The sequence below is a fragment of the Sceloporus undulatus genome, chromosome 4 (genome assembly GCF_019175285.1).
Source record: "Sceloporus undulatus isolate JIND9_A2432 ecotype Alabama chromosome 4, SceUnd_v1.1, whole genome shotgun sequence".
Lineage (NCBI taxonomy): Eukaryota > Metazoa > Chordata > Lepidosauria > Squamata > Phrynosomatidae > Sceloporus > Sceloporus undulatus.
The window spans coordinates 212,563,675-212,583,570 of record NC_056525.1 but is presented as its reverse complement, the minus strand read 5'-3'; the positions used below and the strand labels follow the sequence as shown (position 1 = coordinate 212,583,570).

General features: G+C 40.2%; 1 protein-coding gene across 2 annotated transcripts; it reads left to right on the top strand.

Annotated features, from left to right (window-relative positions):
- The first annotated feature begins 9,114 nt into the window (after nucleotides 1-9,114).
- On the top strand, nucleotides 9,115-17,948 carry LOC121928640 (myelin P2 protein-like). 2 transcript variants are annotated; one of them, XM_042463617.1, is made up of 5 exons: nucleotides 9,115-9,279; nucleotides 10,153-10,264; nucleotides 13,349-13,521; nucleotides 15,231-15,332; nucleotides 17,699-17,948. In XM_042463617.1, exons 2-5 carry the CDS (start codon nucleotides 10,192-10,194, stop codon nucleotides 17,747-17,749), a joined length of 399 nt encoding a protein of 132 aa, XP_042319551.1. In that variant the 5' UTR covers nucleotides 9,115-9,279; nucleotides 10,153-10,191; the 3' UTR covers nucleotides 17,750-17,948. The 2 variants fall into 2 exon arrangements, with proteins under 2 accessions (XP_042319551.1, XP_042319550.1); XM_042463616.1 differs by lacking the exon at nucleotides 9,115-9,279 and having other exon boundaries at nucleotides 9,826-10,264.
- The last annotated feature ends 1,948 nt before the right edge of the window (nucleotides 17,949-19,896 follow it).

Below are 19,896 nucleotides of genomic sequence, written 5' to 3'. Positions count from 1 at the left end.
TTCTGTCGTTTATTGGTCTGGTCTTGCAATCACTCTTCATTGCTGAAGATGATTATTCCCCAAGTTAGATTTTCAGGTTCTGTTGGTGGTATCTGTTCAGCTTCACTAGCCTTATCTTTAAAAAACAAACAAATATATACCCTGGCATAAGTAACAGAGTATGGTATATTAATTATAGAGAAATAATTGGGGCCATACCCATTCAATTAGGATATATATCTGTTCCTCCTAGCCATCAGTGGGGAGTCATAAAGTTCTTACAAATGAGGTTTCCTTTACACAACTGCTCTGCCTTGTTTATAGAATTGTGTAAGGAGGAGAGGAACAGGCACTTCATACTACACATTTTAATCGCTATAGTTCCATCCTTTGGAATTGGGATTTGCAGTTTAGGAAGGGGCATTTAGAATTTTCAAGCAGAGTGTTAGTGCCCCCCAACAAACTACAAATCTCAGGATTTTGCAAGTTGTAGCTGTGGCAGTCAAAATGGATTTGTAGTGCTATAATCGCATAGTGGGAATGGCCTCATTGTCATTTATTTGTCACTCTCCTGTATTTTCCTATCAGCCTAAGCGCCCTTTCACACTACACTATTACAGCACTGATTCCATTTGTACTGCCATGGCTGCATCCTATGAAATTCCAGGAATGGAAGTTGGGGGAAAGCATTAGAACTCCCTGGGAAAGAATGCTAAGTACTCTCCATAAACTGCAAATCCCAGGATTACATGGATGGAACCATGATAGTTAACATGGAGTCATAGTGCTGCAATTATGTAATGTGAAAAAGCCTTAGAGGCTTCTCTTGTCAAAATAAATCAGCTAGAAAGGCAGAATTGCAGCACAGTTTGTCTTGACTGGTGGTACCAGGGGTTGCTCATCTGTAAGTACGCATAGCTAAGGCAAATTTCAAAGAAAGTTATGCTACTCTATTTTCAGTATTTAGAAAAGGAGGTGGAGTATTGTAATACCTTTTTATAGTAACATTTATTTCACTATACAAAGGGATCTTGTAGCACTGTTGGAACAATTTAAGAAGCTGGTAGAATGAGCTTTTGTAGATTTTCATAGTCTACTTCCTCAGGTGCATTGTATTTCAGTGCAAATGTTTGTGGACTACAGCACACTACTTGGAGAGCAGCCTCATTACAAATAAAAGGCAATAGGAGTCTTGTGACTAACCAACTTACTTCAGCCTGAATTCTCCATAGTGAGGAATATTCAAGTCATGTGTGCATTCTTGCAGTCTGAAGCAGTTAACCAACCAGATAACAGGCTTATGCCTTAAATGAGACCTACTACTAAATAAAGACTGGAAAATGAAGACATGGGATTGGAATAATTGCTAAAGGCATCCTGACTTTCTGCATGAAGCGAGAAGCTGTTCTGTTTGGAATAAACAGTAACTGGTCATATTTATCAAGATTCTAAAATGAGTGAAAAGATCTGTATAAGAAAGCAGATCTTGTAGCACCTTTGAGACTAACTGAAAGCAAGAAGGCAGCATGAGCTTTCGTAGACTTCAGTCTACTTCCTCAGATGCATTTGGACAGACTGAAATCTATGAAAGCTCATGTTGCCAACTTTTTTCTTTCACTTAGACTCAAAGATGCTACGTGATCTCTATATACTGACTCCACAGACTAACATGACTATATCTTTGAATCTATTTGTATAGGAAAGATAACACCAGATCACCTGAATAGAGTCACTAGGTTAAACATGATTCAGCAGACAACTCTGGGGATTAGATGAGCTCATCTGGATGGGTGGGACCATAGCCTGAAGACAGAGCATGTGCTGTGCATACAAAAGGCACAGTTTCAGTTCCTGACATCAGCTTAAAGGATCATGGGTGTGGATGGGAAAGGCTTCTGAGGTCTGGTGCAAATCTGTTAGTCAGACTTTGAATAGAGATGTTGCTCCTTTATATCATCTTATCTGGACTATGGAAGATAATAATGCAATCAGCCTAAATGAAGATCTGTCTAAATGAGGAGCCTTGTGGCCTCCAACTGTCCCAATTTGGCAGGGACAGCCCTGATTATTAATCTGTTGTCCCACTTTTTTCACCTGCTTTTTAAAATGCAGCCTCTTGTCCCACTTTTAAAATGTCCCAGTTCCTTTCCCCTCTTTTCACCTTCTCCCTTGGTCTTCAATTTAGGACACTAGTGCACTCTTGTTTAATGCGCCTTATCCCCTACAGGGTAAAGGTGCATTTATTTTTTAAATGAGTTTTATTGCATTCTCCCGTGGCCAGGAAAATGCAGCCCGGATGCCAGCCATTCAGTTTAGAAGTAAGAAAAGCCAAACACTATGTTCCATGTGCCTTGCTTCTGGCTTAATACATAATCATCTGCAGCTAAATTCACTTGATAGAATGTGAGGCTAGCTAGCTTTTAAATATATTGTATATTTCACCATCTGTACAAGATGGTTTATTAAATGAACAACAACCAAAAAAATACAGAAAATAAAAATCAGTTTTCAGGTGTGATGCTTCACTGTTGTGCCTTCAAATCTTTTCCAATTTATGGTAATCTTAAGGTGAAATTATCATGAGGGTTTTTTTGGCAGGTTTCTTAGAATCATAGAATTTTAGAGTTGGAAGAGACCACATGGGCCATCCAGTCCAACCCCCTGCCATGCAGGAAGTCTCAGTCAAAGCATCCCCGACAGATGGCCATCCAGCCTCTGCTTAAAGACCTCCAAGGAGGGAGACTCCATCACTCTCTGAGTGAGTGTGTTCCACTGTCAAACCGCTTTTACTGTCTACTGTCCCCCATAATGACATCATTGATTCCAAGCCCCTATTCACTTTCACACTGCCTTATTAAACTCTCAGCAATGAGATGCTTTGTTCGTTGAACTATTTTGAATATTCTAGTGGTTACAGAAGTTTCTCATTGTGAGGTCTGTTCTTGAAAAAAGCTCAGCTACTTTGTGAATGAAAGAATGCTCAAGATTTCAAAATATCCCACCCTGATAACAGATGTAGCCAAGTTACACCTATAGCAAAGCTTAGAAAATATATATTTTTAGAGCCACAAGTCCCATGCGATTGGCTGGGGGATCCTGGATGAGACAGGGGAACTTATTTTTATAACCTCTCTCTCTAGTATGGGATGGGAATTGTGTGACATGAATGTCCAACGTAATGCTCAGATGAATTGAGATCTGTTTGTTCTGGATTTTACCAGTCTTTCTCACTGACTGAGTGCTGTCATTTTCATTGATCTACTAGATCAAGGCATGTCAAAAGTGCAGACCTCGAAAGGTTATTGGATTGTAATTCCCAGCATTCTGGGATTTGCAATCTAACAACATCTAGACAATCACACCTACCTCAGTTGCTTCTATATTTAAAGGTACATGGAAAATGTTGAAGCCAATGAGTATTTTAAACTAGGATTCCTCAATCTGGTGCCCCCTCAGATGTTTTGGACTAAAAGTTCCAACATTCAAGATCCGTGCCCATGCTGACAGGCAGACGGAGGTTAAATATGTAGGGTACCAGACTTGAAAGGGTGTTTAGACACTCAAGAAGCCTTGAAGAGTAAACATTAGCAACAATACACTTTCAAGGTCCACTTCTAAGTGGGTTACTCAACAAAAGCAACAAAAGAACAAAAAAAAAGAATAACATTTTAAGGTGAGCTGTTCCTATTTTCACTAAATGGTGTGTGTGTGTTGCATTTCAATAAAATAGCTTGTGAAATAAGATTATACTAGTAATTTTTAAAATGTACAGCTATATTCTGCTGCTAGTCTTATTTTATTCCTGAAACAGTCTGCAATAGTTCATGATTTTTTCCCCTTTAAAGTGGAGGGGGGTTTACTGGATTACTCCAGGAAATACCAGAATGTATTTGTTCATATTTGTTTCAGGCATCCAGGCATGTCTTATGGCTTTTAAAAGTAATCCTTGCTATCAGACTTAGATACTATGGCGCATGGAATGTAACTTTACCACTGTTTGAGTCTCCAAAAGGAGTTGATAAGAGCTGCTTATTGAATGCCTAAGGCTCTAATCCTACGAGTACCTCTTAGGTCAGTGGGGCTTATTAATGAGTTATCATATGTATATGACTGTGCTTTTAGCAGCCTTTGGTTTAGTGGCAGTGGGTACCACACCTATTGGCCATGGGGCACTGCCCAAAAAGCTTAAATTTGCCACCACTGTAACATCCAAAAAGTATGCTGCTTTTTTTTTAATTTGCTGGCTTGTCAATCCAGGGGTGTAGCTATGACAGAAGACAAAGTGTCTCTCCAAATAAGAATTCTGCCCTTCTCTAAACTTTCCTTCAGTCCTCAATTTTTTGTCACTGGAGGAAATGAGATACTGAAAATTGTTCATAGCCAGACCTCTTACATTTGCTTGGTTCTCATTCCTCTGGTAACCTTTGTCTGCCCCTTTTCTTAGAATGCCTAAATTTATTTCTTAAATGCTTAACTGAAGTTTTCAGTTGCAGTAATGCTAGAAATTTGAAACTGAAGGAAAAGGAAAGGAAAATTAGAGAACTAGAGAAAATTTTCATTTAGAGTGTAGAATTCTTATTGGGAGGGGATGCGTCACTTTGGGGCTGTGCACACTGGCCATAAAGGCCGGCCTGGTGCTGGAGTCGGGGCGTAGAATCCACATGATGCACAGCCCAACTCTGCCCCCAGGGAGGTGTGACACTGCGTGCCACTCCACATGGTTTGCGGCGTCATGGCACTCCTCTGGTTCTGCATCTCCATGACGCAGCACCAAAGGAGCACCTTAAAGTCCTTTCCACTTTTTGAGGCTCCTTTTTGTGCGCTGGAAAGGCTAGATCGGAGCCGTGGCATGAAGTTGCTGCGGCCCCAATCTGGTGCAGCTGGAGGCAGCTCCAGGCCACCCCTTAGGGGCGGTCTGCAAGTCTCTAACTCTCTCCCAGCTAGTAGCTACACCTTTGCAAGTCACCAAAGTTTAGCCACGTAGTTCCAAATGTGAACAAAAACACACATTCTCTTTTCTAATGAGCACTTCTGTAAAACAAATTGCACGGGGAGCACACATGTCATTTTGAAAGTGAATATGTTCATTTTGAACGGGAACAGGTAGCCACAGTTGCTACACTACAAATTCTGACAGCATGGTAATGACAGGGGATGGTTGTAGCCTCCAGTGGGATTGGGTATAGTGATATACACTTGAAATTGTCCAATACTTCCTTAGCTGGTGAAGGACAAAGCTGTAACTCTCCCCAGACTCTTGTTATTTTTGCTTGGGGTTTTCATCTGTAAAGGTAAGAGAAAAAATTGAATTAGCATGTCCAGTGTAGCTTTTTGTACTAATGTTACTCATAAAATATAATTCCAATCACTGGATGTAATGGCAATCGTTGCAACAGAAACAGCTAGCAAAAATAAAATTGTACCTTCCCATTACAATATTATATGCACAACCTAATCGTATTTACATGTACATAGTTTCATATGGTTAAAGTGAACATTTGGTAAGATATGATGTTTTTAAAGAAATTTGACAAACTATTTAAAAAATATATTAAAAAAAATTAAATTACTAATTTATTTATTTTTTAAAGAAAAAAACCTGGGACCTCTCCTTTCTCTGTCACTGAGCCTCACTCCACTCATTCCATCTCTCTGCTGAGCTCCAGCATTTTAAAGGGACACTGGCAAACACCACAGCCTATTTCTGCCAAAAGATAGACATTTGGGGGGCAGTGGTGCCACCCCACCTTAAGGTATCACCTGGTGCATTCTGCATACCCCGCACCTCTCTAGTGACATCCCTGATGTAGATGGATATAAGCCTCAGACACGTCTGAGTTTTTGCATGTAGGTAGCAAAGCCTTGCCTAATCTTCCTTCAATACATCTGCCCTGCTGAATTACCTGAAATGCATGTGGGGTCAAAAGATCTTCGGCTCCTTTGACAAGTATATTGCTCTCATAAACTCAACTCTGATAATAATCTACTTGCCCTTACATTACTCAAAGTAGCAAATGACTGTGTTGCACTGGAAATTTGCTTCCTTTCTGTTGCATCTGTTGGTTTTCTATCACACATTTTATTTGTCAATTGAAACGTCTCCAGTTCAGCCCTCTGTTTCTTAACCAGTGTCTCTCCATATGAAGCCGAAAAATAACTGCAAATCTACTAAATCTGGGTCATAATGAAGACATGGATATTTTACCTACTTCTCAATTGCTATTTCTTTCAACTACTGTTACTATTTCTTGCACAACTAAAGAACTCCTAAAAGATGCCCATCCAACCTTGGTTTAAAAACTTTCAAATATGGAGAGTCCACCACCCTCTAAGGCAGTCTATCCCACAGTTAACAGATATTATAGTAAAGAAGTTATTTTCTTCTCACTTGAATCTATTGTTCCACTTTCTACTACATGACATCCCTTCAAATATTTAAAAATAACAATCATGTCATCTCTCAGTCTTCTCTTCTCTAAACTAAACATACCCAGATCATTAAGTCATTCTTCATAAGGCCTGACTGGACTGGATGGCCCTTGTGGTCTCTTCCAACTCTACGATTCTATGATTCCAGACTTTTGATCATCTTGGTCACCCTTCTCTGTACCCGTTCCAGCTTGTTGATATTCTTGAACTGTGGTGCCCAGAACTGGACACAGTTTTCCAAGTAAGATTGTGTTTATATTCAAAAATTAATCTCATGCAGTGTTGTTCATCTTAAAAATTACAGTCAGATGCCAACATTTTCCACACTTTTTCTGAATGACTTTATTAAATTGTATAATAGGTGACCGCCTATATAAGTGGTTCCCAATCTTTCTAATGCCGCAACCCTTTAATACAATTCCTCATGTTGCGGTGACCCCCAACCATATTGGAGTGATGTCTCGGTTCCTAAGACCATCGGAAATATGTATTTTCCAATGGTCTTAGTCTTCTCACAGCATTCCAGAACCTTCTGGATCCAGTCCTGTTCCACTTTGTGGTTCTGTGCCTTCAAGTCATTTCTGAAACACGGCAGACCCTGTGACCTGTCACAGGATTTTCTTGCCATGATTTGCTCAGAGGGGGTTTGGCATTGTCCTTTTCTGAGGCTGAGAGAGTGTGATTTGCCCAAGTTTACCAAGTGGGTTTCCATGGTTGAATGCGGATTCCAAATCTGGTCTCCCAGAGTCCTAGCCCAACACTCAAGTCACTACACTACAATATATGATAGACCTCTTTTAAATTAAAGCTGGTTTAGTTGTTTTTTAAACTTCTGTATTAACAGGATTTTTAAGAATTGTATTGTGTTTTTGAAGTTGTATGTTGCCTTGGTTTCTGTACTGGGAGAAAGATGGGATATTAATCAATCAATTAATTAATTTAGCCTTGTTTTATCTGTATTGGAGACATGAAATGGAGTTAATGGGTACAAGATGTTAAACAAAAAAGTCTTGCGAGACTCGGTGTGCAAGAGGTTAAGAACTGCATTAAGCACACTTAGGCTGCTGCCACACTGCTTTCACTCTCATCACTCCATCCTATGGAATCCTGGGATTTGTAGTTTGTTGTGGTGCCAGGGCTGGGCTTTGAAATCTCAGGCATAAGAGAGGCAAAAGGCTTGGGCTGCATCTACACTGGAGAAATAATCTGGTTTGAATGTAAAGTCGAAGGCTTTCATGGTCGAAGGCTTTTCATGGCATCCATAGTTTTTTGTGGGTTTTTTGGGCTATGTGGCCATGTTCTAGCAGAGTTTTTTTCTGACGTTTCTCTGATTTGAGACCACTTTAACTGCCTTGGCTCAATGCTATGGAATTCTGGGAATGGTGGTTTGTTCCAGCACAACAGCAGAATGGCAGTTAAACCCCTGTAAAGCTCTCTGACCAAGGTGACCATGACCAATGCCCTCGCCCCAAAATATAGGGCACTCAAGCAAAAAAAATGTAAGACATGGCCAAAAATAAAAGCTAAAAACACCCATGTAATTATAAATTCTTGCTTCTTAGCCATGATCCAAATGGAGGACATTTTGAAATGTGACAGGACATGTCCTGGAAAAGGAGGAGGATGTCTGGTCACCTTGTCTCTGGTCCAAAATACACTGCATAAATAAAACATAGCTGGACTGAAATGCCCAGAGTTCCTCACCAAAGCTGCATCCACACTGAGGAAATAATCCAGTTCGAGAGTGACTTAACTGTCCTGGGTTAGTGCTGGGGAATGCTGGGAATTGTAGTACACTGTGGCCCCAGAGCTATCTCTGACAGGGAGTCCCATAACCCTCCAAACGTAGTTGAACTGCAGTGCCCAGAATGCCTCCCCAGGTGCATCTACACTAAGGAAATGATCCAGTTTGAGACTGCTCAGTGCTGGGGAATCCTGGGAATTGTAGTCTATTGTGGCCTCTGAGTCATCTCTGACAGAGAAGTCTCAATGTCTCCCAAACACTAGCATTCCCAGGATTCCCTAGCATTGAGTTAAAGCAGTCTCAAAGTGGGTTATTATTCCTGCAGTGTGTGAGAGATAGAAAGGCTAGGAACTGGATTCATTAACTCACAAAAGGAAGGTGTCTGTGTCCAAAACACACTGCTTGGACTGCCAGGGCTCAGTGCTATGGAATCCTGGGAATTGTAGTTTATTGTGGTACCAGAGCTCTCTGGCAGAGAAGGCTAAAAAATGCCTCACAGACACCAGTGTTCCAGAGCATTGAGCCAGGGCAGTTAGAGGGGTCTCAAAGTGCAATGTGTGTGTGTGTGTGTGTGTGTGAGAGAGAGAGAGAGAGAGAGAGAGAGAGAGAGAGAGAGAGGCGAGGGAGGGGGAATGAGGAGCTCGCCTGGGCTGAGGCTGCTCTGGAAGTAGAAGAGGAGGAGGAGGAAGGAAGGAGGGAAGGAGCCACGGGAAGTGGCCAGGACCATCTGGAGGAGCCCCTGCTTTTCCTCATCATCGCAGCCTCCTCCTCCCTTCCACTGCATGCATGCCCCAAAGGCCCCAAGGGCCGGCAAGAGGCTCTGTTCCCAGGCAACGCCTCCTCCTCCTCCTTCTGGCCTCCTGGCCCCCAAGAGCCCCTTCTGGAAAGGCGGCTCTAGGCTCCCCCACACTCACTCCCCCACACTGCCTCACTGCTGGTCCTAGGCGCCCCCTGGGAAAGGGTCCTACGACCCCCAGGTTGGGAACCCCTGACCTATATGTTGATGGTGCCTCGTGCCTGGCACTTCCTCCCAACCCCAGAATACTTTCTTTTTCATCCTGAATGATCTCCAGGTCTGTCTCTAACATTGCTATTTGGATGCTTCATCTTCTTCTCTAGTTCAACAGGTATAGTACCAAAATTCAGGTCTTTCGTCCAAGACACCTTCTCTTAGTACAGTACACATCTCTTATCCATTTACAACAGGGACAGGGGGTGTATGGCTCTCCAAATGGTGTTGTACTGTAATTCCCACTAGACTTTGTCAGCCTAGGCAACAGGGATGATGGGAGATGCAGTCCAACAATTGAAGAGCTATTCCAGATATTCATTTCTTATTTCCTTCAAGGAGTTTGTTTCTCTTATTTCCTTCAAATCCTATTTCCTTCAATTCAAATCTCCCACTTCTTTCTTTGTTTGTCCCTTTGGCATATGCACCCAAGCTTAATGACCTTCTGGAGGGGTGAGCAATCCATAGGCAGTATGTCAAGCCAACAGCTGCCAGTGACTCCGGTGCAATTCAAGCTATAGCACACTGTGAATTCATGTTCCCAATCCTGATTTTGACCAGAGCTCCCAATGCCCACCCTTTCTCTTTATATTCCTCTTAGCCAGATCATTTCCCTTTCCCTTCTGAACACAAAGCCTTTACTCTTCCCTTGAAATCATCCCATCTCATCCTCATAAGACCCTCCTGAAAACCCGATATTGTTTTACACAGTGGCATTGTGTACCAGACCATTCTTCCAGCATAATAGCAGCACACTCCCTGCATCAGCTGCCCAACTGTTCTGACTTTATGTCATAGTGGAGGAGTTGGTGGCTGGCAAATGTGGCTAGCCTTGGTACTAAGATGAATGGCTCAGGACAAGGTACCCATTGTTTGGCCTCTGACGTTGCCCCTCTGCATTGGGTGGCCCCGAGTGCTACACATCCTGGGCTTCTTTTTAAAAGATGGGGGCTGTCCAAAACCCTCTGCCTGAAAATTGTTCTTGCCACAGCCATTCTCCCAGGAGACACTACTTAGCAAAACCCATACAATGTGCAAGAAATTTGTTGGAACCTGGAAACTTGTCTCTAGTGAAAACTTTGATGATTACATGAAAGAACTGGGTGAGACTTGGTTTGATTTGATTGAGAAATTTCTTTTCATTACTCTGCTATTCATTCATTTCTTCTGGTAGCCTTTAGCTCTTACTGTTAAACCTTTAATCTAAGCATCTTGAAATGAAGATTAAAGACATTAGATGAATTCATTTCTCTTCTCTTACAAACCATGCTCAGAGTTTTCCTTTGTTTTCCTTTTGTTTTGAATGAATAATTGTTTTGTTCTGTGTTTTGCATAACATGATTCCCCCCCCCCCCCGAAAATGGTCCTGGCACTTTTTAATTCAAATGAATTTACTTCTACAGTAATACTGTATCATGTATTCTTTGGTATATTCTTTGTTTGAATGCTAATTTAGAGGATTATTATTATTATCATTATTATTACTACCTCAGGATAGCCGTCTAATTCTCTGTAATGCTCTATGGATACTCTTGGTGCTATATAGAAATAATTGGTTGGATAGCCATGCTTGCTACACTTACTATAAAAATATGTTTTCTGTACATAACTTCTTGAACATTCAAAATACGGCAACTATATTTGTGTCAACAACTGCTTGAATATGGTAAATGAACTTAACTATTAACACAGTTGAGGACAGAAAATAATTCCTGTCAGTTATTCACCATGGTGTTAGCCGTATTTTCATGTTATATTTCAAACTGGTTTAATGCCTTGCTTTCAATATAAGACCCAAGGTGGCTTACAATATAGGTTAAAACAAAATATAACTAAAACAATGTATAGTACAAAAGTCCAGAAAAGCATTAAATAATTCTATTAAAACATTAATATATTTTGAAACACATTTAAAACATAATCCATTGGGAGAGGTGAGGTACAAACGGATCCGTTGGGAGAGACGGGGTACAAATTTAATATTTTTATTTTATTTTTTATTTTATTTTTTATTATAATAAAGAAAATAAATATAGTACATCTCCATTTGAAGAACCTTTTAACAACCAGTTAAAAGTCAAAGCCATCTCTAAATAAAAAGATTTTTAAAGTAATACATATGTGTGAAGATTTGCTGAAATGTAAAAGGAAGGTTTGCATACAGGGTTCTTGTACTTTATCTACAAGAATCCTGGTTGAGTTTGTTGTCAGAGCATGATATTCTTGGGGGAAAATATTCTCAGATTGCATTTAATCCATAGGAATGTATCTGCTTTTCTCTTTGTTGTTATGTGCCTTCAAGCCAACACTGCTTTCTGCAATCCCTGTTGTAGGGTTTCCTTGGCAAGATTTATTAATTTATTAAACTATTTTATCACCCACCCTACATCAAAAGATCTTAGGGGAGTGTGTAGGTAAAATCAATACTAACAGGTTAAAGAAATTTTAAACAATGCAAATAATGTAAATCTTAAATACATTTAGGGGAGGTTTGAGATTGCCTTCCTCTAAGGCTGAGACTTGCCCAACATCACCCAGTATGTTTCCATGGTTAAACAGGGGGGTGTATCCACACTACAGAATTAGAAGTGTTTGATACTGTTTTATCTGCCAGTGTTGCATCTTGTGAAAACCCAGGACTGGTAGTCTGAGGAAGTACTTAGAATTCTCTGCCAGAGAGCTTTAAATGTTGTATTTCAAGGAAATTACTAAGGATTGTAAGTATCTCTCCAAACTATCAAGCTTAGAATTCTGTATGTTTACATCATGGCAGTTAAACTGATAACAAACTGTTATAACTGTGCAATGTGGGTACACCTCTGGTCTCCCAGAACAAACCATTACTCTACACTGGCTCTCTGCGTACATGAGAATTTTTGGGGAAGGCAATATTAGATGATAATAATATGACTCTCATTTTGCTTTCACCAAGTGAAGGCTATATCATGATGTGATAGCTTCAGACTATGAAATCAAACACCACTGAGAGTGTATCCACACTGCAAAAATAAAGTAGTTTGACACCACTTCAACTTCCATGACTCTATCCTACAGAATCCTGCAATTTGTAATTTGGTGAGGCTCCAGAACTCTCTGACAGATCAGGCTGAATACCTTTCCAAACTACAAATCATAGGATTTCATAACAGTTACAGTGGGATCAAGCGGCTTTATTTTTTCAGTGTGGCATATCTCTTAGGCCTGTTACAGACTGCCAAAATAAAGCTGCTTCGGGTCTCTTTGGAGGTATTCTGTTTAAATGATGCATGGGTCCTAAGAGTCCAGAGGTCACGCCAAAGCCACGCTCCAGTCCTAAGGAATGGAGCCCAGCTTTAGCACAGCTTCCGGACTCTTAGGACGCATGCATCATTTAAACAGCATACCTCCAAAGAGACCCGAAGCAGCTTTATTTTGGCAGTCTGTAACAGGTCAAAAGTTTCACACCACTTGATACCACTTCAGATGCATTACCTTTCAAATGCATGATGACCAGCTCCACCATGAGGAAGGTGATTGCTTCAGGCAACAGATTCTGGTTTAGTAGCAATGCTGTCCCTCCTGAACGCCACACCTTTCCCTTCTATAATACAACTTGTACTGGGCTGCTTAACCTGGTCCTAGGCTGAAGCTTCAGCTGTATTGGAGGACATTTTGCCCTCACCAGTGTTGTAGTGTTAGGCATGGACATCTTTCATGTATGAAATGAATCAGGGATAAAGCCATCTTCCTCTCAAGCAGTAGATTATCCCATAACTTTTCAGTAAAGTTAATCCAGTTATTCAGCTGTGAGATTTCATGTACTGGGTTCTCAAAATAATGTCAGGTACATACAGGCTTTGGGTATATAGGGAAACTATAACACCATGTAAAAGCAATTCCCTTCCATATTGATTTTTTTCAAGTCTCTATAGTATATGTCATTGTGACTTTCCTGATTCATAGGAGTTTACATTTCTTTTCCAGACAATTTGACAACACCTAATATTCTGCTTGCTAAAATATAGTTTTATAGGAAGGTTGGTGTTTTATAGCTCCTTGATCTCCTTAATTGTATATCAAAATTATTCTCTCTCTCTTTCTGTTTTTCTGAGATATTTTTAGTGCCATGGATTTTACAGTGTGTACAATATAATAGGAGTTTTCTTGCCAAATGGACTATAATGTTGTTTTCCATGTCACCCATGTAGGGGTGGGGTTGGCCACCAGGAAACTTGGCAGTTTAGCCAAACCCAAAGTCATCATCAGTGTGAAGGGGGATGAGATCATAATCAGAACTGAAAGCACCTTCAAAAACACACAGATCACTTTTAAACTGGGCCAGGAATTTCAAGAAACCACAGCTGATGACAGGAAAACCAAGGTAATGGTCAGTCTCTTTCACTAGACTTGAGCAGCAAGAGTTATTTTGTCCTTTAAACAGCACCGTAATGTTTCACATAAATAGTTACTGCCAAGCAAACTTGATATGTGTAATACAGCTGATTTAGGTCCTACTAATATGAAGCTGGCTAGTTGTCCAGAATTACTATTTCAGATGCTTGGGGTGTCAGTGGGGTGAGAAATTCTCAGCAAGATGTTGGATATATTCAGGATAAATGATGAAGAAAAGAATGCAGTCTATTTTGAAATCCATTGTTTTAGTATCATTTTAATATTTCCATGAGAGTTGTAGAGTTTCCAAATCTCGGTGCTTGGACCCCTCTTGTTTTCAGGGTGAGGTTGTTAATCTCAGCGTGAGGTACTGACTTGAAAAATCTGTCTAAATATAATTGAACCCTGTGCATTTTTTCTTGATATACTTAAAGACCTCATCATAGACATGGGCTATTCCTTGTAATATCACAATTGTAACATCACCAAGACCTGCTCCCTGTGACATTGTGAAATTCATCCCTAGAGTCTCATCAAATCTCAGGGTCTAGAATAGTCCTGATCCAACAATCCTAGCTATATCATCAGCTCAGAACGAGCAATTACCTCAGTCTGAAGCAGACTTTGGAAAAGTTATAATGCCATAGTGCATCAGTGAAATAGCACTTTTACACTATAACTCTATTACTCTTTATTATTTAAAAAAGTTTAAAATGCAAAAAGAAGACAGTCCTTCAAACCACAGGATCACCTCAAACAACAGCAATTGGTAAAACCCGAAAAAATGCAGAGTTATATTATGAGAATTCACATTTCTTGAGACCAGTCTGGAAGAGCTCTGACCACGCTTTTCACAGCATCTTTAATATGTTGTGCTAAATAAAGCATATTGGCCAATAAAGGTATCACTGTTTTGTGGATTTTGGATGTTATGGTTCTTTGCTACATGGCCATCACGGCTACCCTGGAAATGTTTTCAGCACATTTAGTACAAAAACAAAAACCCTCCAAAATCCCCTGGTTGGAGGGGGTGATTAAAACCCTGAACAGGAGTGTTGTCATGGAAGTGAAGATAAACTGAAACATTATGTTACAGGTCTGTTTATATATGTGTGTGTATAAAATTGTTTGAAAGCATAATTTATGCAACTTTTCTTGGTGACTAATGTCTCCCTACATATATTTTATTTTCAAATATGAGCATTTAGCATTTGCTAAATGTTTGCATTTTAAAATATGTGTAATATGGTGTGCATACCTTGTTTTTTTGCAAAATGCCCATAAGCCTCACCAAAGAGCAAATGTTCAAAGTGTACATTTTCTCACAAGAAATCTCAGGACATGCAGTAATACTATTTTAGTTGAGAATGTTAGGTGGCAAGGCAGATACATTTTTCCCTTCCTCTCTCATCTTTGTGTATGTATTTGAAGCTGCAACTTTGCTGAAACGAAGCAGGTATCATCTGTAGGTTTCCCTATGGGAAAGATTACCTGGAGCCTGTATATAAGTAGAATTAGAAACGGAATCAATGAATATTTCCAAATAAATTTCTCAGGATGAGTAATCACACATAGGGAAGTAGGTGACTGCCCCACTCACCCTGCCATTCCCAACAGCACACCAGTTTGGCCTGTTTCTTTATTGTGCAAAGATCTATGTCTAAATAGTACCATTTCATATATTCTTTGGTTCTGCAGACTGTCATAACTTTAGAAAGAGGTGCCCTCGTACAAGTGCAGAAGTGGAATGGTAAGGAATCAACAATACGGAGGAAAATTGTTGATGGGAAAATGGTGGTGGTAAGTTACTTTTTTTAAAAAAACCACATTGAGTATGATCCATTCTACCTTTAATTTTTTTCAAGTCCCACTTCTGCTTTGGGACCCATACTGAGAGAAAAGCAGGCTATAAATCAAATAAATAAAGAAATAATACAGCTATATGTTTAACTGTCTTCTGGTGTAAATAATTGGACTCAAAACTTTGAAACATCATTTCCAACCAAAGTTATGGTATATATTTTGGAAGGGTAAACATCAAAAACCTGCTGAAAATACATTTCATATTATTAAACAATAAAATTTGAAAGCTTGGAGGAAGTGCATTTGAATGCTGTTCTTGTGTGCCTTCAAGTAATTTCAGACTTATGGTGATCCTAAAATGAACCTATCATGGGTGTTTCTTGGCAAGAGTTGTTTGGAGGAGGTTTGCCATTGCCTTCCCCTGATGCAGAGAACATGCGATTTGCCCAAAGTTACAAGGTGGGTTTCACGGCCGAGGTGGGATTTGGATCATGACCTCCAAAGTCATAGTCCAACACTCAAACCACTCTGCCGCACTGGCTCCTAAATATGGTTTATGGGTGGTTAGTGCTTATGAATACCATTATGGTGAGAACTAGGCTTTCTGGAGGCAATGGAAGAAGCAAAGATACCTAGCTAAGCACTATATTTCTAGAAGTCCAAAAGTATTGTAGCTTGGCTCTTTGCTATTCTACCTAACAGGTTCAGAGGGACACACTTGTGTGCTATCAAACTAAGACCAGTTGGACTCAGGACACTGGCCTACTGGCCTCATCTGGAAGAAGCATTGAAATGTGTACCTGGAAACATTTTGCACAGCAGTGAAATAAAATTTGCTGTAGTACACATAGGTTTCTGTCCAACTGTCAGTATGGACTTTAATCAAGAACAAGGTTGTTTCTTAAAATAAATATATGCCAAAAAAAAAAAAAGACTAAGAATCAGAAAATTTAAAGGCTATTGTTTCTTTTCAGTCCTTTTACCTTATATCACTAGTACGTATATTATTGGAACCCACTATCTAACTGCTTCATTGTGGCCAAGGAGGATAAATACACTAAGAAATGGGTAGAACCAATTATCTTATTGCAGGCAGTGTCAATTGCATTTAGTACTCCTGCCAGTACTCCAGTACTGCCATCTCAAAAGTACTGCTTTTCATCACCAAAATTTGTAACGGTTTTAACCATTATATACCATTTGTCAGTTCTGGCTTAGTTCACAACGCCATCACACCTAAAGGAGAGTGCTAATGTATGTTTGGTCAATGAAGTTGGCTCTGTAGCGTTCTGTAATGCACTGCATGTTCATGCAAAATAACACATGATGCCAGGAAGAAATATCTACTCGATACCAACCCTTTAGTTTCTTGTGAAGTAGGAAAGAAAGCTTAAAATAAACTCTGCCTGAGCATGGATTTCTGAAAGGAATAAAGTGTTATCACCTGAAACACATGCAGGACCCACACCAGAGCATCAGGTTTGAAAAGTCAATAAAAATATACTTTTGGAAGAGATAAATACAAAAATACAAAAACTGGAAGTGGAAATGTTAGTGACAGTGTAAGTTGTTGCTGGTTGTGTTGATTTGTGCTAATGAAATAAAATAAAGATGACTGGCATTCTGTTGCAATTGTTGTTGTTATATTTATTTATGTCCCACATTTTTTTCCAAGGCAGCTTACAAAAGTTAAAACAAATATGTTGGTATTTTGTACGCATATTAATTCTCTTAAATATGCAGTTGTACTTTTTTGGCCAAAGCGTAGTGTATCCCTATCCAGTTCACAACTATATAGGGAAAATCTGTAAGGGTAATTTTGGATAGTGCATAAGTGCACTTTCACTGGAACTACATAAACTTCAAGCACATCCACAGCTCCCCACCTGATATTCAGTCAGGGTGACCAGATGTCCTCCTTTCCCCATGCATGTCCTACATTTCAACCTTCTGCCCTGGAAGAATTTCACAATGTCCTCCATTTTGAGAATGACTAAGAAGCATTAATTCACATTTATATTAGTGTTTTTAGTTTTTAGTTTGTAATGTCCTACATTGTCTTGCTTGTATTGCATTTTGCTGTGACTTGTCCTCCTTTGTGATTATGACATCTGGTCACCCTGTATTCAGCAGAAGGGAGGTGTAGTGAACCACTGTTCTCAACTATGTGACAGTAGATTTAACACACAAGGATATCAGGGATCTCAACCACATGTATTTTCCAGTTATAGCTAGATTGTATCCCCTATCCCTATTTAATAATATCTCTATGGTTGATAATGGTGTACCATTTTAGTAGACTTTGGAGAAGTGTAACAAATTATGCCCCAAATTATCTTCCCTTCCCCATTGTTATTTCTTAGGAATGTGTCATGAAAGGTGTCACATGTACAAGAGTTTATGAGAAGATATGAAGAATCTCCATCACTCAAGCAGACTGAAATCGAGTTTTTCAGATTGTTTCCATGGTGAAGAATGGGAAGCCATCCACCTGCTCATTTGTCTTGTTTCCTTTGAATGAGGAGCAACTAAACTATATAGAGAGATTTTAATAAACATGGTGTAAGCAATATGAAAGTATTTGTGACTCAATAAATGTTTACCAGTGAAAAATGTATCTCTATTATTTTAGATGTTAAATGTTTGGACTTTAATAATAATAATAATAATAATAATAGGATTTATTTATATGCCGCCCAATCACTGGGAATCCGGGCGGCTTACAACAGAGGGGATACTAGATGGTTCCCTTCCCTCAGGCTTACAATCTAAAAGACATGACACAAAAGGAGAAGGGAATGGTGAGGGGGGAGGGGATCAGGTCCAGCATTCTTCTCTCCCTCTGAGGTCTGGACCAAGGCAGATGGACTGGAGGGAGGGCTCTTCTTCTTCAGGCTAGCCCTGATGGAACTGGGCCTGCCTGTTCAACTCCCTCGCAGGCTGGAGGATGGCAGTTATGGAGGGAGGAGTCTCTTCCTTCAGGCTAGCCCTGATGGAACTGGCTGGGCTTGCCTGGTCAACTTCTTCACAGGCCAGAGGATGATTGTAATGGAGGGCGGAGTCTCTTCCTTCAGGCTATCCCTGATGGAGCTGGTCCTGTCTGGTCAATTCCCTCGCAGGCCAGAGGATGGCAGTTATGGAGGGAGGAGTCTCTTCCTTCAGGCTAGCCCTGATGGAGCTGGGCCTGCCTGGTCAACTCCCTCGCAGTCTTAATTTATTAATTTATGTGCTGTCTTAATTTATTAAATCTGCTCTCAATTACTAAAAAGCAGATTATATAGTTTACATGGCACGTTAGGTAGTTATGTGCTAAATTAGTATGCTTGGCTGCCATCCAGAATAAAAGACACGTTGTTATTGGGGGGAGGGGGGGTGAATTTGAGAAGCACTCATATTCTACCATTATATCCTACCATTCTTTTATTCTAGCAAAAGCATTCTCCTGAATGACTCGAATGCTCTGAAAGACTCTTTCAATTATAAGTCATTTTTATTCCAGAACCCATCATTCACATGCACACACGCGCGCATGCGTGCACACACACACACAGAGTGTGCAGTGGGCCCTTTGTATCCCCTGGGGTTTGGTTCTAGGACCTCCCCATGGATACCAAAATCTGTGGGTGCTTAAATCCTGTTACATACAACGGCATAGTAAAATGGTGTACCTTATATAACATGGCAAATCAAGGTTTGCTTTTTGGAATCTTTTTTTTTTTTAATTTCTTTCATTCACCTTCTGTCTAGTCTAAAAAGAATTCCTTTCCTTTTGCTTGTTCATTTCTGAAAATCTGATACATGCTGCTTTATACAGTGATAGAAAAAGAAATATACTTCTCCTCCGGATGATCTGTCTGGCATAGAAAAATGGTCATTAGCAAAGGTGACATGAGAGCTTGGAGATTTTCCAGAACAGGAAAAGTGCAACTGAGCTGATAGCAGTAAAGGGAAAAAACAGATGGAGTAGGTGGTACATCACATCATATCAATGAATAGGCAACATACAATCAGACTCTTAAGCCTTTTGTTATACCAGGAAAATCTGAGAAGTCGTTAGTTACAATGCCTTAAATTAGATTTATGTCCATGCAACTGTTTCCTCTTTACATGTGCTATCATGGCTCCACTGCCACAATTATAAATGCTTCCAAATGCCTCCTTAAAAGCCAGCCAGTTACACCAGGCAATCGAGTTCTATATTACTGTCTAGTGGGGTGCTGCAGATTGATGTAGTTCATTGAAGCTGGCTAGCTGGCTGGCTTTTAAAGTGGGTTTAAGGAGTCAGATCAGGAGATGAGCACAGCTATGATATCAAGATCTCAGCCTATACAGTCTTCCCGGCCCAACCACAGGCTTGCCATCTGGGGATGACCCTGCCCCATTCACCACAATGGCAGCATGAGCATGTGACCACACCACCACAACTGTGTGCATGGCACACTGCCATTAAAACCAGTGGGACTTGAGGTCCTTCCGTTTTTGGCATCCACAGGGATTAGGTGTCCGGAACTGAAGCCCTGCAGATATGAAGGGCCAACTGTACTGGTAAATGTAATATCAT